At 36.3% G+C, this 26,919-nt stretch overlaps 1 protein-coding gene across 1 annotated transcript in view; it reads left to right on the top strand.

Annotated features, from left to right (window-relative positions):
- Window positions 1-26,919, top strand: part of LOC140139205 (uncharacterized) — a 30,622-nt gene that overhangs the window by 3,117 nt on the left and 586 nt on the right. The window contains exons 2-19 of the mRNA XM_072160988.1: window positions 627-717; window positions 1,193-1,309; window positions 2,053-2,198; window positions 7,270-7,364; window positions 8,520-8,611; window positions 10,381-10,500; window positions 11,245-11,387; window positions 13,691-13,785; window positions 14,152-14,234; window positions 15,266-15,382; window positions 17,028-17,188; window positions 21,040-21,140; window positions 22,582-22,670; window positions 23,484-23,603; window positions 23,905-24,033; window positions 24,773-24,895; window positions 25,249-25,371; window positions 26,091-26,213. Coding sequence (XP_072017089.1) covers window positions 633-717; window positions 1,193-1,309; window positions 2,053-2,198; window positions 7,270-7,364; window positions 8,520-8,611; window positions 10,381-10,500; window positions 11,245-11,387; window positions 13,691-13,785; window positions 14,152-14,234; window positions 15,266-15,382; window positions 17,028-17,188; window positions 21,040-21,140; window positions 22,582-22,670; window positions 23,484-23,603; window positions 23,905-24,033; window positions 24,773-24,895; window positions 25,249-25,371; window positions 26,091-26,213 — 2,062 coding nt within the window. The 5' untranslated portion in view covers window positions 627-632. The remainder of the gene's footprint in view (window positions 1-626; window positions 718-1,192; window positions 1,310-2,052; window positions 2,199-7,269; window positions 7,365-8,519; window positions 8,612-10,380; window positions 10,501-11,244; window positions 11,388-13,690; window positions 13,786-14,151; window positions 14,235-15,265; window positions 15,383-17,027; window positions 17,189-21,039; window positions 21,141-22,581; window positions 22,671-23,483; window positions 23,604-23,904; window positions 24,034-24,772; window positions 24,896-25,248; window positions 25,372-26,090; window positions 26,214-26,919) is intronic.

Here is a 26,919-nt window from a genome sequence, read left to right as displayed (position 1 = left end):
GAAGTACCCTGCACTAGACGTACGCTGTTCCTCTGAATCACATAGATTATTATCGTAATTATAATTATAGAAATTTCATATTATGTATTTTTGAGGCCTATGGTTCACTCGCACCTGTACGACTAGTATCTTTGAAGAGAGTAGTATTACATTCAATCTCTGATTGCACACAGACATGACAGGTCATGAGTGCAGCCAATATGTAGTGCGGGGCAATACATTCCAAACTCTTTTTTGACTCATCGCTATGGTTAATAAGCCATGTTATATCGCTACTTTTACGGCGAATATACATTTTAAAACTGCAAGAAAAATGAACGAATCTAAGAATTAGCTATTTTAAAGGAAGACCATCAGTGCCATCACAATCATTATTTTTTTCAATACTGGTCACGTTTCTGTTTGTTTGTCTGTTTGTTGTTTGTTGTTTGTTTTTGTTTTTTTCGTTTATTTAATTTTTTTTGTTTGTTCTTTCTTTTTTTTTTTTTTTGCTATACTTTTTTTCTATTCACTCATTAATTCCGTTTTGTTTGTGCATTTTCACTCGCGCAAATAATAAACATTTTAAATATGGAACAAAATTCGGATTGACCATACTAGTGATTGCTTGTTTCTCTCCTTATCAGATAATAATGGCTACGTCGGTACTCATTGTATTGACGCTAGCCCTAGCTGGTTATGTTCAAGGACAGGATGGCACAACAGAATCTAGTATTAGTAAGTATATTAAAGTTGATAAGTGTCTGTCTGCCTGTAGTGGGGTGTGTATGTCCGTGTTTCTCTTTGGGCGTGGAAGGATTGTGAATGCAGGAGATTGTAGAAAAGTTTGGAGAGGAGGGGGAAAGCCTCGTGAGAGAGTTTCAAGTTTTGCAGAATTATGCCGAAGGTTTCTGTTCAAACAAGTGTAGAACCTAGCACACCATTATACCGCATACCAGAGTGCACTGCTATCGCTCTCTCAGTCCGACTTCTAATGCGTCATGTAGTGCAATGATCTAGGCAAATTTATTCGTAGACAATTTACGCTTGCAATATGTACTGCGTTTAAACGTGATCTGCACTAACGTCAAAATTAAACCCGGATGAGTACCGTATTGATGCAAATTGGTGTCATGACTAGATTACTCCAATAAGCAATTAGTTTATATCAAATCTGTTTAATAAATTTAAAGCATTGACTTGACCTTCACAGATGACGTTTGTTCCAATCTTATACCATCGCAATTATCGGGAGAACCTCAACTGTACGGCCTGCCATTTACTATTGAAGTTGATCAAACGGTTTACGGCCCAAATCTTGAAGTACAAGGTAATACGGGTATTCGTGTGTCGGTCGGGGTGGGGTAAGGGATAGTTTGTGTTTGGGGTCGTTTGTAAAGACTTGGAAACGTGGGCCTTGATTATTCTACCACCTAAACAGGGATACCGTAAACGTTCGCCTAATGGCGCCCCTGGGCTCCTTTGACTTGGGGTAAGTTTCATGTACAAATAGAGAGCTCCCTCCTAAAAAAATCCCAACAAGAATTAAGGGTATGTGCCCTTATTTGCTGGTGGGATTTTTATGGGAGGGCACTTTTAGTTTGTGTCTAAAATACCAGTTATGTCAGGGGAGCCCATAGCGCCATTAGGCGAACGTTTATGGTATACCTCCAACAGAGGACGTTCGCGGTTATATTATACCATTTTCATATTAAATAGATTAGTATTTCTTTCCATAAAATGTTCGCTTTTACTGTCAGATATTTCCCCTTTTAAATTTTGAGCCGAGCAACTAAGGTAAAGTAAAGAGAATTTACTACCAGCGCTGATGCCGCCACTCACGAAGCAATCCTATTTTCCTGCCTACGCTGACGTCATTACATATACCTTTGTTTGTACCATTTGTTAGAAACTTAAAACTTGTATTCATTTAAGTTTGTCACATAATATTTCTGGTGCCGCCACTGGTTCTGCCCCTCTTTTTACTATCCTGATTGTTGGTCTCTGAACAAAAGAGAAACGAAAACTTATAACTTGAAACCAGGGATTGTATTCTATATGTTTATGTTTTAGTTTCCATAACATCTGATAGGATGAACTTGGTGGGATTTGCCATAGAAGCTCGTGTTGTTCTTCAGACCACGAACATTCGCATTGGAAGTTTTTCAAACACACCAGAAGGGACAGAATTAATAACGTGTTCAGAAAATGAGGAAAATGTAAGTTCATGAAAGGACCTTGACCCGATCGATAGCCTCATCCCTCATTTGCATTCATAAAAAACTATGATTTTGATATCAGAAGAACGCTCATATTTGTGACACGATCTGGTCCATGGGGGCCAAATGAGGCATCTTTGAAAATTGAGTTATTGTAATTATTAAAAACCTCGCGTCGAGGGTTTCCAAAGTTTAAAAAATAACGGTTAGTTAATGAAAAAAGAAGAAGTGAAATTTAGCAACGCGACAAGGTTTATTTGCCCGTAACAGAGTTCTATTGTATTCGCTATTGTATCCGCTATTGTATTCTATTCATAAAAACTACTGCAAGAATCGCAGGCATACACAGTTCTTGCTGGTCACTACCGCCGGCGTTTCGCATTTATTAAAATTCAAAATGATCGGATACTCTTACAATTATAGACTTATACTCGCTTTTTATATAATATTAACAAATTGCAATTATGAAAACTAAAAACTTTTAAAGTGAAATATATTTACCATCGAAAATATATCATACTTAATTGTATATAATCTATATTGAACCCTGAAGTGCCCAATTATATCAAATGGAAATTCATACTAGCACCTATGGGCATCTGTCGACGTATAACAATGTTAATCTTTCGTTCATGCTTCACACCTAACTCGTTTATTTACACACTGCACGCAAGAAGCATATTGGAAAGGCTAGCATCGAGCGATGGCAATAGCGGCGGTAGATGCAAGTATGAACAACATCATTCAAGCGTTTAATCCCTTATAACCTTTAGGTCCGAGAAGTGTGAAAGTTGATGTTCTCTATACGTCAGTGTAGAATCATCGTATGCAATTTCAACCGCAGTAGGCATATTATGACACAATAATCCATTAATTACTCGGACTAGAATCCAGAACCCCCAGTCTTTTGATAGTTGGTGGTTGTGTAAATATTTTCTAAACACTATAAAAAGACAGCTTTTTACTATACCAGAGAAGATGTAATTCTGTTCTCCCTGCTTTTCTTACATCTTCTAAATATGGATATCCAACTAGTTTGCCCCGTATGGCTACAAAGAATCACTAACCGCGCAACCAACTCAAAAAAGCATCAATATCTACCAAAACGTAAAAAAGGGCCAAAGTTTAAAAAAAATTGTGAAGCTTTTCACCCTTTTCTAAACTTGGTCCCATTTATCACACCATGGAAGTAATACACATGGAAGCTGGTCAAATACTACATCAAAGTGAGTATCATACTTGCCGCGATACTGAACAAAAGCAGTACAGTTGGAAGTGGAACAATTGAGTCAACGCATGGTCAACGTGTACCATGTCTAAAATCAAAGTTCCCGCTTAAAAATCAATAGCAGTACCAGGTCGTGTACTAAGTCCTGATAATGGGCTGTGTTATATTACCGCAGTGCATGACTAGTTTTATGAACACAAACAGATTTTATAAAATCCCTACGTAATGGTCAGAATGCTATCAGTTTAATTTATACAATTTTATTAAAAGTATGTAATTATGTGAAAACCTACCGATTATTAATGTATATATATGCTAGACTTTCAGATAGCAGTTTTAAAACAGAAAATGAAATGAAATACAATTTATTTTACGCAAAATGTAAAGATAATACCAGACTCTGGAACATTCTGGTCAACAGCAATTTCGGGCAGCCCCGGGCACACAAATAGATGCGGGATTCATTTTATAATGTAAAGCATGTGCCAAGTGCGCATATCAATTATTACCGCTAATTAGCGGTTTAGACGTAAATGCATGATTTCCAATATTTTGAAGTTTAAGAAATTCTGTAAGTATAGGGTAGAAATCGATATTTTGATTGGATTTCTGTAATTATGGATTACAAATCTAACATCCCTGTCACTTTTTTTCCGAATAAAAACAACATACTTGAAACATAATCAAGAAAAACACGATTTTTGCTCAAAATAATAGACCTGTAAATAAACGAACTGGCAATAAAGGCGGCAAGTCTGATCCACATCAAAGACACGCTGACTACATTGTTATCACAATAGCTTGATACGTACCCTCTATAGAATGTTACGTAAATAATTCAATAGGTGTTGGATCGACCAGCTTCCATGTCTCTTACTTCCATGATCACACTAACCGCGAAATGTGGATATCAAACTAGTTTGCCACACAAGGCTTCAAAATATCACTAACCGTGATATATGGATATCCAACTAGTTTGCCCCGCAGACTGCAGACCTACAAAGAACCACTAACCGCGAAATATGGATATCCAGCTAGTTTTCCCCCAGAGCTTCAAAAAACCACTGTAATTCTGTTCTCCCTGCTTTTCTTACATCTTCTCTTGCAAACTGGAATGTGTATGTGGAGAATTGTAATTTTAATATCCGATGCTAAGGAAACAAACAGGTATGACTATAATATTAATCAAAATCAAGAATAATATCAAACAAATCCTCCTACTCTCTCAGTACACTTGATATAGGCCTGCATTATGATTATAGGCCTATGGTAATAAATGTTTGAAGAAAAAAGTTGAGCTAAACAAGAAACCTTTCGTGCTTGGCTGATCCTTACTGGATGAAGGTTATATAGAGGCCCTGCATGCTTTTATCGATTGGCTCTAAACAAAGGATTTGAACCGGTGTCCTTCACTAAATCATAGTGCAGTGCAGTCATTTCAATCAAATGTTGTCATCAACCTATTTGATCGTAGTGCATTTGTTATGCGTACGAGCGTGTTTATAGTGGGAGCAGATGTGCGGTACATTACGGTAAATTTCTATCCGGTCAGAAATTATCCGGATAAACACTAGCAGTATTTGGATGTAGGGTAGATCGATATCCTTCTTAACCGAAGGATATTGTATTTGCGCTATAAACACACCTGTATAAATTGTGTGCGGTATTACCGGAAGTAGGAGCTTCGTCATGATGGGTAGACACTAGTATTTTGATAAGTAAAATAGCTGGATGAGGTATGTAGCTGGTTGGGGTGGTTACGGGTCGCTAAAACCACTAACCGCGAAATATGGATATCCAACTAGTTTGCCCCGTATGGCTACAAAGAATCACTAACCGCGCAACCAACTCAAAAAAGCGGACGGATTTGGAGACCCATAAACTCACATTGAGGAAGGCATGTGCAACAACATTTCTAATGGACATTCAAATTATACGGATGTTACGTAATTTTATATCTACGACGAATATTTTAGTGCTAAAACTAGATGGCATTCGGTGATGAAATTGATAGAATTGATAGAACCGTATGAATAGAACGAAGTGACGTATCGGGAAAATTCGAAGACGTGATGAAAGACTAAGATTTCTACCACGGACGGGAAACTCACCTTCTGACAGTCAATGAAAAACCTGCTTTTCTGGGGAACAGGTTTTTCCCAATTAGGCTCTACCTCATGTTACTTTCTGGGATCCCAGCGGTGTGTATAGTCTGGTATGGAGCTCATGTTGACGTTGCAGCGTTAGAGACTACAGTGAATCGAGCGTTAGCTTTTTTTTTTATCAGTTATCGTCCAAGTTCGCAGAAAATATTTCACGAGTGGTAGTGTTCACAGAATATTTTCAGTGCTTCAGAAAAATGATATTAACGATTAGGATGTTTTAAATTATTTTCCCGTCTTGATTTTTTTCTGCGACTCTTATTTTTTTTTTTTCTGGGAACGCCGGTACCACGATACCGGGGATTTCGTAGCCCTGCTTGAAAAGTTTGGCCCCTTTTTGCGTTTTAAAACGTTTTTTGGTAGATTGCATTATACATTCAATAGGCTATCATTTACTGACAACACCAAAGGTCTAGCATACTTGGTTTTAAAGTTACGAAGTTTGATGCCTATTTTCTTATGTATTTTATTGTTTTTTTTAATCCATATTTTTACCTTTATCTCAGTTTCAAATTTGCCGCCTTTGGCCCCCCATGGACCAGATCATGTCAAAGTTTATTCAATACCTTTGTGAACAAATACGTGGTGAATTGTGGAAACCACACCGGGCGTAACTAATACAGGCATGACATAGAGATCTATACATATAAATAAAAACATAGCGCGAGACTGAAACATATAGCGACAGAGTAAAGAAATATAAAGAGCTATAAGTTTAACAAAATTTCACCAAAATGATACTTTTATGTCTCTTTAAACAAGTACTCTGTCGAGGAAATTCTATTGAGAAATAAGTAAGTATAAAGCCAAATCCAACAACAGAATTTTCTATCGCGATTATCACGAAAAGTGTGTTGCGTCGAATAGGTCAGTACATGATGCGACCGACGAAAACTACTGGAGCAATATAACCCAATTTCTTGAAACAAATTGTTTCATTTCGTTATGAATTCGGCAGACGGCCGAATCCGGATTCGGCTTTTGGTAAATTCATTTTAGGCATGCATTACTTTTGAATGAGAGAACAAGGGATCAGTGCTTTACCTATAGAGGGCAGCATATCGATTTTTTAACGGTTATTGTCTTTGACCGTACTGCGAGTCACCGTTAGCTAACCCTGTATGCCGCCCTCTTTTGAATACTCACTATGCCGTTATCATCTGATCTCCGTTAAAAAATTGATATGCTGCCCTCTATTATGTACAGCATTGATCCCTTATTCTCAAATTCAAAAGTAATGCATGCGTAAAATGAATTTACCAAAAGCCGAATCTGGATTCGGCCGTCTGCCGAATTCATAACGAATTTTGTAGGCCTTTTAAGGCTTTAAAAAACCTTAATGTACGATCTTTTGAAATTTTTAAGATTTTTCTTTTTTTCTTCCAAAATGACAATATGCAATCATTATGAAAGTTCCCAATATATTTGGACTCGAAAAACATTGGGAATTTGCAAAGAAACAACCTCATAAACATTTAAGTTGGAATATGTGTAAGTATTTACAAATATGCCAACAAATCGGTTTTGAAAAAAAAAGTATATTCTGAAAAAAGATCGTACATTAAGGCTTTAATGTAAATTAGATAACAGAACATAAAATATTGGTCATTATCTTTTTCTTTTTGTTCTTCTTCCTCCTCCTTTTCTTCTTCTTCTTCCATATTTTTCTTCTTGTCATTAGCCAATTTGGACTGGGTACAGTGAATCAGGATTTGGTCAAACGGTAGAGGCTACATGGTTTTTTAATCAGAATTTGAACACACCGGTAAAATTTAGGTAAGTATTGCAATAGCCCGATTTCCACTGACGCAGTACACTGCAAATACAGCAGAGCAACACTTAAGGAACCCTTGAACTCTTTAATGGATAAGGTAGGCCTACTGTGAAGGTGTATGGGTGTTAATTTATAAACAGTAAAACGCGTAACACTTTTTTAAACACTTTGAGCACTTTATTCAAAAGATAGTCTAACTTGAGTAAAATGTTGTTATTTAGCATGTTTAGCTGTTTTGCAATATTGAGCACTTTCTGAGCACGATAGACAGACTGACTCTGGCTGTGTTGACACCATGATGGATTAGTTCATTAAATTTTTCATATCCTACAAACTTCTTTCGAGGGGACTGCTGGCCGCTCTCTTCAGGGATTGTCAAATGTAACGAAAACGTATTACATTTGAAAGTGCACATCGTGACTACCCTAGGTTGACCAACACACTAAACTAACTACCTGAAGTTGACAATATGTCTTCAACGGTCACCCTGGGTTGACACTGCCAAAGATGTATAATGTTCATAGACATTACATGTTGTCAAGAAGTCATACGTCATATACCCTGTCTGTGTTAGCATGGTTAGTAACAGCACACGGATATATATCCAGATCAAGTAAAATAGGGTATACCCAGGGTAAGGTTACCCTGGGTAGATATATTTTACATACGACTTATCTTGTCACAAATATCGTACAATGTTGCCAAAAGTGAACTCTGAAAAGTATGTTCAAAATTATGCACAAGACGTCCTTTTCAAAACTGTAAGCTGTATCTGGTGTATGATCTCGCGGACGGATTTGGAGACCCATAAACACACATTGAGGAAGGCATGTGTAATTCAAGTGGCCAATAATAAGATCGACTATGGAGGCTGAATCATAAAATAAATTCAATTTTAGATTATTTTATTCCAAAATGAAGGCGAATTTTGCTATAGAGGGCAAGTGCGCGCTTCGCGCGCGAAATATTGCAATTTTACCCTATTTAAAAAAAAATCAACATGCAGGGGAATTTTGGAGATCCCCAAATTTTGGGGGCCTGAGGGCCCATCTGGCCCAATAGTAAATCCGGCCCTGCATGGTCTTAATGTGCATCTTTTTTAGAATTAATATTACACAAATTTAAATAATCACGTCAAACATCCATTCTATTTTTAGAGCCACGGTAGCCACATATAATGCGCAGAATGTGTTAATGTACTGGACTAATCTTGAATCAGAAGAGTTAATCTACGAAAACGCAGAAACAGGTATGATTTCTTTACTTATTTTACTTTATTTTACTTATTTACTTAGGTCTACTTGTGTACCTATACCTACACTCATAGAAATTGTTCGTTGGCATTACTCAGTAAGTTGATGTAAGTCGTTGCGTCAACTTTCCGTGTAATACCAATGCGTACAATTTTGAGTAACGCTGACTCGATATCATTATGTTGGTCGCACTCATTTGCACTTACTTTATTGAGGTGTTACAAGTCAGAAAATGAAACTAGCCTAGGTTAGCATAATTTTCTAGAGGTGTGCTATATACACAATTTTGCACTGATTACAAAAATAAATATTTGAATACTGCTAATTGTGCAGAAAATGATCCAATTACGTGAATTAAGTAACAAAGTACCAAATTGGAATAACTCAAAACAATAAGTACAAGTAACTTAATATGAACGAGTTATATCAACTTACATGTTGAGTTACAATAACTCAACTAATTGGTTCTTTGAACCTTGTTTATTTTTCTAAGTTCCCTGAACTTGAATTCAGAAGTTGGCATTACTTAAAAAGTTGATGCAACGACTTACATCAACTTTTTAAGTAATGCCAACAAAGTTGATTAGTTGAACTTATTCGGCATTTTTTAAGTTCGGATAACTAAAATGAATTTTGTTTTGGCAACTTTTACACTATTTTTGAGTTGTCCAAACTTACTCCTTTTGAATTGCGCCAACAAGGCGAACAAGTCATTTCTATGAGTGTACCCATTGAACTATCTATTTATCCAGCCAATTGGCTACATTTTAAGAAGCAAGGCAAAAGGCGTTCAATTGGCTACCTTTTAGACATCAAAATACATTAAAATCACACATTTGTCAAGACATGTTTGGTAAATACTCTATAAAATGACAGACTTCTAAAGAATTGTCTCTAAATCTAGAATATTTTATCAAGATTTTATATTTATCAGGGCAAATAATCGTTTTCAATAATATAACTATCGCCTGTTCACGCATAACTGGTTAACAGACTGGCTATATTAAGGGTATGCGAGGTATTGTTGGTCGAAGCAGCCAAAAAAATAGATTTTCATTATCTGAATCAATAATATTTATCACTTTGGTGTTTCGCAAAAATTCATTCTACAAATCATATACTTTGAAAACTTGATTAATTTATTGTTGTTAATGAGTTATGTACGTTTTGCAAAAGTGTTGTTGTTTCAGCCCTCTTTACAACATAACTCAAGAACCACAGGACCTACAAAAGTATATCTGTGATATTTGAATTCTTCTACACGCTCGCTATGAATTGAACGATGCAATTTTTGCTAAAGCTCACTACCATTCGCAAGATGATGTGAACTACTTTTTTTCTGCTGCTTCGACCAACAATACATCGTATAACCTTAAGTAGGCTCGGCTGTTTGATTGTTTACTTCAACATGTATATTATTAATTAGAGGAGGCTTCTCCCTGGTTAAAGTGTACGGGGATGGGTACCTTTTCAGCGATTAGTAAATCGATGTGTGTGTTTTGTGAAGAACAATACGTCCAATTGGGCGCATTTGGGCAAAAATACCTTTAAAATCATCTAATTTGGACAAATGTGGGTGTTGTTTTTTTTTTGTGAAAAATTTGTATACTGTTGGCCAGGACTGATGGGTTGTAAAATCAGCAAAAAGTATAGGTATATAGAGAAAGTCAGCATCCAACAGTCACCCCGTGGTGATAATAGAAAGCAATCATGTTTATGAATCATGAAGGTGACTTTTTATATTAGCTCTTTAATTAAGTTTCAGGTGATTTGTGCGAAACACTGGTGCCCAGTCATCTATCAAGCCAACAACTTCAAATAAGTGACTCCCCGTATGGGATATTTGTTGATCAACCTGAATACGGACCAGGTGTAGTCATTACTGGTAAGTAACTTAAAATCTGTCTTATCAAATTCCCAATTCCGGCACTCCGTATATCCACGGGTACTCCTGCTGGTAGGAAATTTCGCGATTTTAGGGGGCATTTTCGGATAAAGAAACGCAATTTGCGAAAAACCCAAAAAAGGGGTCATTTTTCATACCACTTGTTCGCAAAATTGAAAAAAAAGCGTGCACGAGTCCCGCAAATTCACGGAGTGCCGGAACCGGGATCAAAATAGTGACTTTGTTTCATTATGTAAATCCGCCCTCATAAAGGTGAGAAATCATACAACGTATAATAATGTCAAAATCACATTAATCTAACCTAAATATCAAGGTTGGGCCCTGGGTTGAGCTCAATATCGCTTTTGTAAGAACAAAAATAAATGTAAGTGAGGTTCACCAACACGTCCTTCAAATGTTACCAACGTGTTAAGTCAATTTTTCCTTAAATTAAACAAATTGAATGGTCATTATTTAGACTGTAATTCGGCTGCTTATTTTGGTGCCCCACAGAATTCTATATTGCGGGGGTTCTGCATTTACTCTGATAGACGATGGTTAAACTATACTTTTTTCTGATTTGTTTGGGTGAACAACTTTGACCCAGTGTAAATAAATTTGTGTTTTGAAATATTTTGATGATATTTTTGTAAATTTATTTAACAAGTTGAATTAAATGAGCTTACTCTGGAAAATTGGAAAGGATAGTGAGTGTAATTTTACGTTATGTTTCATCCCGTTTAGTATTAATCAGAGGCATATCAGAATGGCTAATCGTTATGCTGAATGAATTCGTTATTCAAGCCAGGAGTCTCTACAATGCACCATTTGGTTACTTTACTGAAATTCAAGCAGATACAGAACTTATTATCTGTGACTATGAACATGTGAGTAAAATAAACAGAACATAATTGTAATTCAGTGGCATCAAACCATGTAAGGTTGGCTATGTATTGTAACAGTTAAGAGCCATACCGGCTGTCGCAAAAGTATTTCCATAATTCGCTACAAGCAAAGTAGCGACAAAGTTGTCTAAGTCAACTGCATTTCGATATGATAGCGAGATCTAGCGCCATTTTGATCAGATATCGGCAATCGCTTTCTTGATAAGCGACGGAAGTTTCATCACAAAGTATGCTACTCTCCTAGCGATGCTTCGTAAGATATGCCCTTTAGTCATATTTGACCGTACACCACGAATGAGCCGTAAATGTCCTAAATTGTATTCTGAGATACAGTGTAAAATGTGCATGAATTTCGTGTTTATAGGTATCTCAAGTTAGTGCTACATGTATCTCATTTTGATAGCTCTAGTCAAGCACCTTTTTTTTAAACCAATCAATAATCCTATTGTTGAAGAGGATAATACGCTTATATGTCTATATGTCTATAGAATTCTTAAATATCTCTAGTCTTTGTTTGCTTTGGCTAAATCCTGTTCCAAGTGGTGGGTTACATTATATTTTGTCTAGGAATGTATAACCAACAATTAACAATGAGAGGACATTCCTGAACCTCGTTGACTTGGGGATGAGTTGCAATGACCGCCCATTATTACTGTTTGATATTAATTACCGGCAATGTGGAAAAAAGAGACACATGTTGAACCGAAAAAGGTATACCATTTATTTGAAGGAGTTCAACACCCCGCTTCTGGATATCGTTTGAAGTCAAATGATATACCATTTTAAAGCTTATGATATATATTTTCTAAACACGAAATAAAACAAAATTGACCGGGCGGAATTTACGGCTCATTCGTGGTGTACGGTCACATATACAACAAAAATCCACAACAGTTCATACAGTGGGCGCGTTCACTATCCCACTTTATCGAATATAGAATATTTTGGCCACCAACTCCAGTATTATCTAGCTGGGGGTTTACAACCCCCGAGCTAGGTCCTGTTTTCAATCCGATTCTTCTTTCTTTCTTTCTTTCTTTCTTTCTTTCTTTCTTTCTTTCTTTCTTTCTTTCTTTCTTTCTTTCTTTCTTTCTTTCTTTCTTTCTTTCTTCTTCTTCTGCCAACAAACTTCAAAATGCTTCTCCTACAAGTTACACCCTACAATTACGTTACTTGCACATATGTATCGGCTATGTCCAGTGCCCATAGTGTCTAAACAGAATTGGTGTCAAAGGTCATTAAGGGGGAATTTCCGGTATATTACCAAATACCTTCAAAATGCTTCTTCTGCCACATATTATATAGTACAATAATGTCATTTGCATATATGCATCGGTTATACCACACGCCTATAACTTCCATACAGAATTGGGGTCAAAGGTCATTGAAGGGGTAAAATGCATTATCTGGACATCTGTAAGGGGTATGGGGCTCAAACTCGGTGACAACAAATCTCATGACCAGAGGAACATTTTGCAGGGGTCAGGTCAAAGGTCATGCAGAGGTCAAATTTTAGAAATGCATTTCCTGGATATCTGTAAGGGGTACAGGGCTCAAATTTGGTGACAACAAACTTCATGATCAGAGGAACATTTTGGAACACTTTGCAGGGTTCAGGTCAAAGGTTATCTGGAGTCAAATCTTATAATTACATTTTCTGTATACATGTAAGGGGTATGGGGCTCATACTCAGGGACAAATCTCATGACCAGGGGAACATTTTGCAGGGGTCAGGGCAAAGGTCATCCAGAGGTCAAATCTTAGAAATGAATTTTCAGGACATATGTAAGGGGTACGGGGCTCAAACTCGGTGACAACAAACTTGATGAACAGGGGAACATTTTACAGGGGTCATGACAAAGGTCATCTGGGGTCAAATCTTAAAATTGCATTTTCTGGACAGCTGTAAGGAGTACGGGATTCAAGCTCGGTGACAACAAACCTCATGACCAGGGGAACATTTTTGGAACATTTTGCAGGGGTCAGATACCACAACACCAACACGACCCAGCTAGGTTTGTGGTCTATGACCACCATTTGCCACTAGTTTTTCTTGTTGTTGTTGTTGTTGTTGTGAATAAGTCGTATCAAAATTATTGTATCCTATAGGTTTTATTTTTGTTATGTGTATAATTTGAAATGCCTATCGCACCAATAGATTTGTTTTGAGTTTCATTCATAGATATCATCATTATCATTATTATTATTATTATTATTATTATTATTATTATTATTATTATTATTATTATTATTATTATTATTATTATTATTATTATTATCGTTAGTCAACTTGGAAGGGTAACAGTGAAAAAGGTTGGCGCGAGGTGACAGCTAAATGGACTTCCGATGCTGAGGAGGATTTTGGACCAGTAGTGTTCAGGTTAGTTTGCATACAATTTCATACAATTATGTAAAGAGTGTAAACGTTGCACATTGTCCCGTGCTTCGCGCTTATTCGAACCAGTCAATCCTGCTATGCTACGGTCCAGTAAAGAGGGATTCTGAGGTTTCATGGCATTTACATTAATTGAGTGGCAATGATGAGTGGCAAAGTAAAATGATGCCAGCGCCAAATTTCGAAAGTTAGAATCAAAACGTCATAACGTTTGATATTTATGCCCTCAATGGTCTGTCACGGGTGCGTTGACCGTTGTTATCTACCCAAATTACATTGTCTGTATGCATAATACTTATATTGCCCATGTTAACTTCTGGTGATCTTTTTCTCTTTTATTTTTTGTTAAAGCGCTACCATTGTACAGAAGACCAATTTCCAAGAAATGCCAAAGTTTTGGATAAATGTTGAATCGCAGGCGATATATTACCCAGGTATGCCATTTTGATAATAACAATAACTAGCAACAACATTTGGGACTAATTCTATTGCTTCTGCTGCAAATGTCCTATTGTTGATCAGCAAATAATATGTTCAGGACATCCCCCAAAAAATGTTGTACATGCAAAACTTGGCCCTTTTCGGCCAGGGAAGAATATTATTTATAAAATTTTAATATTCAAATAGCCTATTTCATACTCCAATGGATTTGTGCAGCAGGAACAAAAGCACTTCGAAGATCGCAGGTTCAATGTCAGTATCAGCAACCGCTGCAACCGAATGAAATGAGCGTAATTTATGGTGGACGGGGTACGGGGAGGGGGTGCAAAAATTGGGAATTTTTAATTTTTATGATAGTGGGATTTTGCAACGATTATTTCTGCTACGAAAGTATTTTATTTCGCATGGTCTCTGATCCGAATGTTCATTTCTCCGGAAGGTCATTTATATCAAAAAAACTATCATTCCAAAGGCCCCAAAATGACAAGTGTGTTTTTACGAGATTGTTTCTCTGAAAGTATCATTCAAAAGGTTGTTTACTCGTTCGGAGAAAACCATTTTCAAATTACCCCCTTCGAAATAAACATTTTCTGAGTAATGACCTTTACACCATTTTCGGATTAATGCCCATTTGATTTTTTTTAATCTGTCGGATTAACGGACTTTCGGAGAAATAATCTTTCGGAATAATAATCATTTGGATTAATGGCTGGCATTTTTAGAAATAACACCCTCGAAACCTTTTGGAAATTTAACTCTTCGGAGCAAAAATATTTCGGCGTTATGACAACCGTTCGCAACAGAAACACTTCGGGAATTCGCCCTGTTCCTAAAGTGATGGTCATTAGGCGGGGGCGCCGTATTTAACTTTAGCTTTGGACAATTGTAAATAGGTGAAAACATAAAGAAAATGTCCAAAGCTAACGCTAAATACGGCACCACCTCCTAATGAACATTGATAAATGCAGGGGATATGCAGAAAGCAATAAATGCATCTAAATTAAGGATTATGTTCTATTGACAGAGGATGTGTGTACTTCATTGAGACCAGATTGGTTGACGGGCGAGCTTCAAGATACCGTATCCCCATTTGCAATCAGCATTGATGTAGACACATATGGAGAAGAAATACAAGCTACAGGTGCGTATTAAAGCTACGTGTCATGCTTATACATTATCTTCAAAGAGTTTGTTAGTACTAAAGAGGTGCCTGCGTATTACTGTGGGTCGTTTGAGTTTGAGAACCTAATCTACACACATACACGCCTACAAGTACTGTTGGTTGGCAGGTTCGAAACACGGTTTGAAACGCATCCGCTATCAGTGATGTCACTACCAAACTATATTCTTTTTTCACGGCAGTGAAATGATGCCACTTGCACCCACATCTCATATGCACAGTTTTTCCCTCACATATACTGTGTCTTGAATAGCTATATAACCCACCAACCATGTGCTTTAAGAGGCTAGGAAATAGTTCCTAATATCTCATACCCTAGTTTTTATGCCTTTATCTAATCTTGCAACACATGACAACTTACTAATTAGCCCTAACCCGGAAAAGAGTCTGTCCAGGAGTAGGAATTTTTTAGCCTTTTTTAGAAACATGTTTGCAATTGGCTTATAGCCATCACATGCTGACAATACACATAACTGATTGGTTAATCAAAACTAGCAGGGTCATGGCCAGGCCTGATTACAAAGTAAACATATCATTCTGCATAGAAAACTGTGCAGCAAGCGATTTACTTCAGAAAATTACTACATTGCACAAAACTAAGTCCATTATCTATACTCTATAGTTAATTGAATGTTAGCTAATGTTTATTGACTCTTGTAATAACATATGTGTAGGCCTATAAACCTATTGGTGTTCATACATATCCCTGACCCTGACAAAAGCTAGCAAGAGCAAGCTGTGTAATTATTTTGTTTACTTGTGATAAGATACAATAAATTTTCTTTGTAGTTATAGCCAAATTTGTTTCCTAGTAGGTGACTTAATAAAATTCCTTTAAAAAGGAATGGGCGCCCAATGTGAGCTTGGTCGTGATGTGGTAAATTTCATGGTGTTTAGATTTGGTATTATTATCTCTTGCAAACCCGGTGACACCTCATTATAGAAAGCAGACCTGCCGATAGGTTGTAAGAGGGGATAGCCTTTTCCAGGCACGAATTGGACCATATATAAAGAAAGTTGTGCTACTTTGCAACGCAATCAAAACCTAAATGCAAAACGAGATCCTGTAGGTGGCTCCCGAGGTGGCTTAAAAAACTAAATGCAAAATAAGGTTTTTAAAAAATATTGTTTTCCAGAGTCAAGACGCAGGTATCATTATTACGCCTCATATCACTTATTTATTGTCGAATAAGTGCAGAGTAGGTTAGATATGAATATTGAATGTTAGACCAAAGTAGCTCAAAGTACATGTACTATACCCTTGATCCGCGAACTTGTCTTTTTTAAAGACAAATTCTTGTTTGTTTTGACCTTGTCTGAATATTATAACACTTTTATTAATGTATTATGGAGCAGTGATTGAAAGTATTATTTGGATGATTGGTAAATTGTTACTGGAACATCATATTCTAAGTGCTTGAAACAGAAAATTTACTCGTGTACTAAAAACAATATCGTCGCACATGCAAAACATGTTAATTTCACCAGATTTTTCCTTAAGAAAATAGTCGTACAAGTAACCAAAGGGTGTCACAATCATTCATTATATGGACAACCATTACCGCTTATTCGTTGCAACCTTTTACGTATTATAATCTATTTGCAGTATCCGTCGGAGCTGTGTCCTCTGATTCATACGACCGTTTACAAGGGTTTATTCTGCAAGCTCGGACAGTGAACATGGAGAATCCAGACATTACTAGGCCTGTTGGTTTTTTTAGCGGTGCACCTGATACATCTGAGCTTCTCACCTGTGAGAACCAACCTGTAAGTGTGAATTTACTTTACGTGCTTATTATTGGTGTATATTTTAAAGGAATCGTATTATATTATTATGCAACATGTAACATTACACAGGAGTAATCAACTTACTATCATTCACAATCATTTTAGCTCATTTTCGGAAGCGCTTAACCAGTACGTATTTCGTCAGAAAAGAAGGGAACCAAAAGCTAACCGAACTTCTATCTCAACTTTGCAAGACGTTCAATTTTGAACAGCAATATGTGAACTTTTACTCGAGCTTGTTACGGTTCACACGTATCAGGAGAAAATGGCGACCCCGGATAACGGCCCTTTATTAAGTGGGCATTTCGTGATCCACAGCATCATTCCCTGAACTAACTCTAAAAAGTCAAAAATTTTAATAGCATCAGAACCCTAGGACATATACATGATTCCTAGTGATTATGGACAGGATTTGCCACATCCAAATGCAACATTCGATATAAGAGTCCTAGGCCCTGTATCCACAGGCTGTTCCCTTGTGGCGTGTATTTGCATTGTATTTAGTATGGCGGAAGAAACGGAAACAAAAGATAGGGATTAATTCTGCATACCTATATTAGAAAAGAAGTGTTGTTGAGAATGCTAATAAAGCAAACAACGAAAATTTGTAAGTACAACATTTTTATTCAAAGCTAAATGATGAACCCAAGTACTGAAGATGAGCAGGATGCCGTCATGGCATTTATTTTACTTGCTGGTGCACGCTCATCTCATGGTAACCTTTATGTTTGGGGTCCCACAGCAGCGGATATCCCCTCACCTCCTCAATCAAATCAGATTAAGTCATAGCTATCAGCACCAAAATGTCGTGTGTTCTCTTGTGGCCTTAGGCCTCGTATCCATAGGCTGTTCTCTTGTGGCGTGTGCCCTTGTTCCGTGTTTACTTTTTCCCATGTGACCTGCCACACAGACAACGAACCGTAGCGGCCACTAAGCAAAACAAAGGTTCGTTGTTGTCTGACAGGTCACATGGGAAAAAGTAAACACGGAACAAGAGCACACGCCACAAGGGAACAGCCTATGGATACGAGGCCTAAGAGAACACGGAACAAGGGCACACGCCACAAGGGAACATCCTATGGATACAGGGCCTAAAGCGTTAATATGTGGTCATGTCAAGAGGATACAATATTACATTTCACATAGGCATGGTAGGCACGTCTGTTAATAAATATTAAAACACATGGGAGTAGTAAGTACGCATTCCAGGACGTTTACTTCCGGGTCACGAGGTCAAAGGTTAACCCAGGTCAAAGGGCAACTTGGGTCACTTCCGGGTCATGTGTCACGAGGTCAAAGGTTGAGTCCAAAAGGTCACGAGGTCACTTTCGGGTCAAAAGGTCAACCGGAAATGATCAAAGGTCAATCGGAAATACCGCCATTTTGAAAATTAAAAAAAAAAATCTGAATTTTTGTTTGGATAAAATAAGTCCATCGAAATTATCGCCGTTTTTGAATCGCGAACGTTAATATTAAAGGATGTTGAATAAATTAAAAAGATTACGACTTACCTTGATTATATTCAGGAGTATAATGTGATTCCATACTACAAGTAGAGTCAGCCGTTGATATAACATATACAGTAGGCCTACATTCCATAATGTAATATGATTCAGTGCAAGTATAATCCATAATTATAGCATATGGCCATGCTATGTAGACATCCAATACGATATAATGAATAAAAACAATCGTAAACTCGAATTCACTTCGTATATTTACATTTATTTTCTTTCAATAAATTAATGATGAATTAAATATTCATTGATATTCCATCAACCAGTCCATATCAGGGTCTATCGATAATTGTTCAATGCTCGCCTCCACATTTAAGAAATCCATCTCCATGAGCCAATCAAACTCACGAGGCATCTCTGGCTCATGGAGATTGGAGGGTGCCGCCAATGCTTCGTCAACAAGCCATTGAAGCTCTGGAGGTAACTCCGATGACGACGATGATGGTTCTCCTACGATACTAGGTTCATCATTATTATTATCATTTCCATTATCCTTATTATTATTATTACCATTATTATTATTATCATCATCGTCGTCATCGGAGCTACTTCCGGAGTTTGATTCATCATCAATGACAATGACATCTTCGATACTATTGTTGTTGTCATCATCGTCGGTACTACTGCTGTTGTCATCATCGTCGGTACTACTGTTGCTGTCATCATCGTCGCTACTACTGTTGCTGTCATCATCGTCGCTACTACTGCTGTTGTCATCATCGTCGCTACTACTGTTGCTGTCATCATCGTCGCTGCTGCTGTTGTCATCATCGTCGCTACTGCTGCTGCTGTCATCATCATCATCATTATTAGCGGGCTATAATATAGAGTGAAAAATACGTAAATAGATGCATGTAATTAACCGTTTATATAAAGTGATGGGATCAGACAAAATCAGTCGGAAGTCTGAAATAATGATTTTAAAATATTACCAAAAATAAAATAAAAATATTTATATGAATAATATGAATGAGTTAAATGATGTATGGTATATTTTAATGAGAAAACGTATGTAGAGGTATAACAATCTTACCATCTCATATAGTAGTATCATTTAACTCATTCATATTATTCATATAAATATTTTTATTTTATTTTTGGTAATATTTTAAAATCATTATTTCAGACTTCCGACTGATTTTGTCTGATCCCATCACATCGTATCGTAGGAGAACCATCATCGTCGTCATCGGAGTTACCTCCAGAGCTTCAATGGCTTGTTGACGAAGCATTGGCGGCACCCTCCAATCTCCATGAGCCAGAGATGCCTCGTGAGTTTGATTGGCTCATGGAGATGGATTTCTTAAATGTGGAGGCGAGCATTCAACAATTATCGATAGACCCTGATATGGACTGGTTGATGGAATATCAATGAATATTTAATTCATCATTAATTTATTGAAAGAAAATAAATGTAAATATACGAAGTGAATTCGAGTTTACGATTGTTTTTATTCATTATATCGTATTGGATGTCTACATAGCATGGCCATATGCTATAATTATGGATTATACTTGCACTGAATCATATTACATTATGGAATGTAGGCCTACTGTATATGTTATATCAACAGCTGACTCTACTTGTAGTATGGAATCACATTATACTCCTGAATATCAAGGTAAGTCGTAATCTTTTTTTATTTATTCAACATCCTTTAATATTAACGTTCGCGATTCAAAAACGGCTATAATTTCGATGGACTTATTTTATCTAAACAAAAATTCAGATTTTTTTTTTTAAATTTTCAAAATGGCGGTATTTCCGATTGACCTTTGATCATTTCCGGTTGACCTTTTGACCCGAAAGTGACCTCGTGACCTTTTGGACTCAACCTTTGACCTCGTGACACATGACCCGGAAGTGACCCAAGTTGACCTTTGACCTGGGTTAACCTTTGACCTCGTGACCCGGAAGTAAACGTCCTGGAATGCGTACTTACTACTCATGGGTACCAAACATTTTGATACAGCTTGTACATAATATTTGTGAGCATAAATTGTCTGCAGATTTGGTCATTGGACAGTTATCATGGTTATGGTCATGTATTCTATTACGCGTATTAAACTCGCATATTCAATGTCCGCATCAATCAATTTTTATTGAATATCTATTAAAACATACACTAAACGAGGTATTAGTCCAAAATCACGAAATAACTCTTTAAATGAAAATGGTATGCAACTCGTACGAGCGAAAATAATGCATTTGATAGCTAGTATCGTATCATAATTATTATCGCAAGAAATATTTCCCAAAGATATTGAACTAACACCTTCGTTGCTTTCTATCATTGTTTGTTAACATTCAAGAATTCAACTTGGACTGCTTATTCTAGTAGTATATTCTATGGATTAGACACTATGGTAGCCAATTGGACATCGAATATTAATGTTGGACTCGTCATATTTAGGTAATTGCTTACATTTAATAATATTTTAAAAGTTATCGTCGTTCATGCAAAAAACTAGACTTATTGCATGCAAGCGCGCCACTTTACAGCTGCAAATCCCGTCGCAAATAAATAACACCGTAATGTTCACCGTGAATTATGAATATTCACAGATATAGGGTAAATGGTCATTATTAAGGTGATATTTTCAAACTTTTAACATGCCTCTTCTGCTACAAGTAGCAAGACATTATGATACCAATATTTGTATGTCTATGTTTAAACACTGTCTAGAAGTAACATATCACATCAGTGATATATCTTACTAGTGGCGTAACGAGTGGGGTGGCCCAGGTGAGAAGGTTCCCCCTCTTAACCCCCGGTGAGCTAATTGCTGCCCTGATATTTAAGATTTGTAGTTCTTATTGTACTGTTTAGGCCATCTTTGACAAATTGCGTCAAATGTTGCCTCTTCCTTGAAAGTCACCTTGCCCCTTTGACCACTCCCGGACGCGTAATTTCTTTCTGTAAGCTAGTGTTTTGTGATAAGCCTATGTTTACTGGTTTTTATGGGAAGGTCAAACGTAATGTAGCGTCCTTTCCGGGTAAACATTTAATTTTTTCTACAAATGATGCAAAATATGTGTGTCATGCATTTACTTAACGGGAACATTTACATTTGGTCAAAGGTCACAAAGGGTCAGCAATGGTCATTTTGACAATTATTTTATTCAATCGTAAACACGTCCAACTGTTCTAATGGAGCCCATACCTATTATTAAGCGGTATAAACATGCTTACTTTTAACGTCACTTGCCGACACATATGAATAAAAACATAACGGAGATTTTGTTTTTATATTTTAAGGGGAAATATCTCGAGATAATATTATTGATGCAAACTCTTTAATAAAATCACTTGACACGAGAGAAATCGCGATTTGAAATAGATACATAATTTTTTATAGATTTCATGAAAACACATATACACTGTATTTAAGATATAAATGATATAATGCACAATCAATTTTCATACCCAAGAGGATCTTACGATAGTGATACCAGTTTAAGTGTCATGAGCAAAGTCATTTTGGAGTTTTTCAACTAGACATGCTAGACGTACATGTTTAGATTTCCTGCAAAACAAAAAAACAAACAAAAAAACCCGTCCAAATCGGTAAAATTGGGCAATTTTCATCTAGAACCACTGGGACACGTGGTCCAAGAATTAGCACCTTCATGAAAGATGGGTCATCATATCTGATGCATGGACCAACTTGGGAATGATTTATTCATACAACCTTCATCCCCGATCAGGTGGATAAAAAAACACACCCTCAAGTCCAACATTGTTTGTAACCACCCACCCGACATTGACTTATGATGCGTATGAACTCTCACCTTCCTGTGGTGTTTTTGTTCAGTGATAACTATCTAGCTTATCCTTCTTTCTTTTTTTACAGTGGGAGTGTAGCCAAATATGATAACAGAAATAGTATACAAACCTACTGGATTGTTGAATCTGAAACATTATCCTATGAAGGAAAATTAGGTAATCTCCATACCTTTCTCGTTTGGAAGCGTCACGCGTGTGACCTTTTCTTAACCCTATGAGAACTACATGCCTATTGGTCCAAAAGAAGTTTTTATTATGAATTGGACCAATTAGCATTATTGTTAGAATAATTTCAACACGCAAAAAATTAGATTGAATTATTTTCAAAGCTTCATTCATATTGGTAATTAAAGTGAAGATATCACGTAATTGATTAATCGAGGCAATGTTTCGACAGGTAGTGCTCAGGGGGTTAATTTTTAACATTTCAGTGGCCAAGGTTCTACTCCGCTCAGAAAATCATTTCCCTGTAGCCATATGGACACAAAACGTACACCACAATTATGTGTCATATTGAGATAAGGAATGCGAACGAAAATCAAAATTCGGTCAGAACTGCGATTTTTTACGCGAACCAAAAACTATTTGTAACTGAATGTTCAATCAATTAACATAATTACAATGGTACATGTATCCCGATTGTTTTCACACATTGAACGTCCCATTCAGTGATCTCAGCACAAGTGAAAAAAAAGTAATTGAAATTGTCATATGATATTTTTGAAATGAAACATTTGGCAAAAAATGTAGCTAATTTCAGTGCCTTATTTTGTCTTAAATACACAGCTTTTGGCTAAACCACTAGCATGCTATCATTGCTATGTTAGCACATCAATGACAAAGGTGCCAAGATCTGAATTTTGATGATTTTTACGATCTTCCGGATGAGCAAATCACTGAACGGGCCTTTAATAATATACAAAAATCACTTTTTAATAATCCATTTTGAAAAATCAATGTCTTGTACAGCTTATGGTGAATGCACTTTAGATACTGATTGTGACACAAATGCTGCTTGCAACAATGCTGATGGTTCCTCCAATTGTGCATGTAATGGTGGTTACAGCGGAGACGGCGTATTTTGTACAGGTCAGTTTGTTTTAGACCATATCGCAATTCTATTTGTTTCAATTATTTTTTACTTTATAACGCAAGTCAAACTACATTTCAAAAATAGTGCATCTCTATCTAAATTTTCTACTATGATTGCTTTATGTTTTCAAAACAAGTATATTTCTTGACAAAATTATTTGTTATTATTTTGTGTTCATAATAATAATATCATAAATACGCTCGTACTACCCTGATTATTTCAAAGTACTTAAAATTTAAAAAATAATAGTTTTAATGGTCCATTTTGCATTTTTAATTTTCATACAATTTTGTACAGATGACGATGAGTGTGCTTTAGCTCCTGATAACTGTGAGGCAAATGCTTTTTGTACCAACATCCCTGGTTCCTTCACATGTTCATGTAATGACGGCTACGTACACAATGGAGATGGCACAACATGCACAGGTTAGACTGATTTGATCCAATCAGGCTGAAGTCGGTCATAATGAAACTGAGATATAGCAAAAAGTGACGAGAAATACAATACAAAATGTTAGAATAGATACATATAAAAGGTTCATAACTTTACAACCAAGTACATTTTGTTTTGCATTCACGAGACCGGGTGATTCAACATATCAGTAAGTGTAGGTACTGAGCAAGTAATGGTAAATTATCTTTTCATTATCCCTCAAAAAGTTTAGGGTGAATGTACTATGGAGCTCTTTGGGTACATGTACATGTACATGTACAAATGATGTCTGTGCTAATACGTCATTCTTGTGTACATGCAATGTCGGATATTATAGTTAACAAACGTACTGTATTATTGAAAGTATTTCAAGTTTTTTTAGATTTATGTTTCAAACATTTGGTTGGATTTAGAGCAAACATAAGTTAGAATCTAATTATCTTGTCTAATATTATAATTAAATTCAATTTTTTACCAATGGTGTAGGGGCACGGTGACCTTTACTACTACTTTTTAAGCATGCTAATTCAAAGCGTTGTTGCATTCGCAGTGGATGGTTGTTTATTACGATGTAATATGTCACGCAAAAAGGATAATAACAATAACATCGTGAATACTGCGTTGATTATTCTAACTCACTTAACCCAATGATCATACATGTAGTTTAGGTTAAAAAACAACTTAATAGACCATTGTAAAAATAAATATCCAATTTCATACATCTTTGTACAGATGCTGACGAATGTGCTGAGAATCCTCAGAACTGTGACGAAAATGCTGAATGCGACAACACCGTCGGTTCCTTCACATGCTCATGTAATACCGGTTACAATGGAAATGGAGAATCATGTATAGGTTGGTCTATTTTTTTTACCATTTAGGAATTCAAATTAATGTCACCTATACGCGAGTCAAACTATATTTTGAAAGTTTTGCCTCCCGTATCTAAATTATCAACTATGATTACTTTAAGTTACAAAAAATATATTTCACGACCGATATTTGTAATGAGATCAATCGACAATGACAAATGTTCTGTTGTGGTGACAAGCCACCGAGCGTTATTTAGTTTTGATTGTGTAATGTTTCAGAAAACTGATTAACTGATTATTTTAACTCACTTAACATAATGACCATACCAGTAGTTTAAAAACAACTTAATAGACCATTGTAAAAATAAACATCCCATTTCATAAATCTTTGTGCAGATGCTGACGAATGTGTTGAGAATACTCATACCTGTGACGAAAATGCTGAATGCGCCAACGAAGTTGGTTACTTCACATGTACGTGTAATGAAGGTTACAGTGGAGATGGAGCATCATGTACAGGTTGGTATATTTTATACCATTTAACAATTCTATATATTTCAAATAGTTGTCACCTATACGCGAGGCAAACCATCTTTTGGAACTGGTACCTTCCTTTACGTGGTCGAGACGGTTGTAACAAATCAAAGTACAGACCTGACTCACGTTCGAAAGAGTGGCTCGCATTGGCGACATTATGCGCTGGTATTAAATCTCGATTTTCTTTCCATTGGCTCATATGTTTGGGCCAAAATTAAAGAGGTCATATCTGACAGTCAAAATGAACATGGAAAAAAAAAAAAGTCTATTTCTTGTGTAAATGTTACAAGATGGCTTTAACAAACGCCCCGTATGCAGCTGTATGCATAGACATAGGAAGTATTTCAAAAGTTCTTTTCAGATATGTCTATGGCGGAATAAAACATGATATTTAAAATTTTCTTGCTTTATGTTTCAAACCGTTCGCTGGAATTATTGCAGCTGGAAGCTGGGATAATAATTCAATTATATAGTCCAATGGTGTAAGGCAACGGTGTCTTTTAATACGCAAGTATGCCAGCATGCAGTGTGACCGCTACATTAATAGTGGGCGTGTTTTTCCCCGATATGTCACTCGTGTGTATGGCGATATTAACAATAACATCATGAATACTACCACAGCTACAAGTGATAGGTTTTAACTTTACTTAAGCTAATATGAATATGCAAGTATTAAAAAAAATTAATACATTTTTGTAAAGATAATGACGAATGTTCTGACAACACCCATGACTGTGGGGAGAATGCTGCTTGCTCCAATACCGATGGTTCCTTCACATGTACCTGTAATGAAGGTTACAGCGAAAAAGGAGGAACATGCAAAGGTTAGTTTATTTGTGCTATTATTGTATATTACGTTTATTTTAGTCACATACGCGAGTCAAACTAGTTTTTGGAAGTGGTGCACTCATATGGATATTTTCTAATAAGATTGTTTTATGTTTTTAGAAACAACTTCGTATCATGATCACTATTTGTGATGGGATCAATCAAAAATGATATGATTTTGTCATGCAAAGCAGCCATTTTATTAAAGCGTTATCAAGGTTATTGAATTTTAATCGTATGATCTTTTAGAGTGTATCACAGATCATACATCAAACTCGGAATTTTTACGAAAAAAAAATTATAATTTAGATAATGGATGATGTACTTTGGGTAGTGGTGATAACTGTGATACATGGTCATTCGCGTGTATGCAGTGTCCGCTAGAGTGGACAACATTCCTGTATTTCAAAACCGCGTAATTTGCAGTGAGTCTGCATTCGCGGTAGGTACATTACGATTATTTTAAGGAACTTAACCTACTAATATAAAAAGCGATATAAACACGTATTACTCGCAATGCTTTTGACCCTCTTCAAATTTCTTCAAAAATACGAAATTGACTTTTATTGTGAAAAAGTTATCTTATTTAGAACTTGAAACGCTGGTACATATTGGTCAAAGTGAACGCTCATCTTAATTATCTTAATATCGAAAGAAGCGTAAAGCTATTAAGTAAGTAAAGAGCGATAGAGAGCATTTGTT

The sequence above is a fragment of the Amphiura filiformis genome, chromosome 2 (assembly GCF_039555335.1).
Source record: "Amphiura filiformis chromosome 2, Afil_fr2py, whole genome shotgun sequence".
Taxonomy (NCBI): Eukaryota; Metazoa; Echinodermata; class Ophiuroidea; order Amphilepidida; family Amphiuridae; genus Amphiura; species Amphiura filiformis.
The sequence above is the reverse complement of the archived record's forward strand: the minus strand, read 5'-3'. Positions and strand labels throughout refer to the sequence as shown.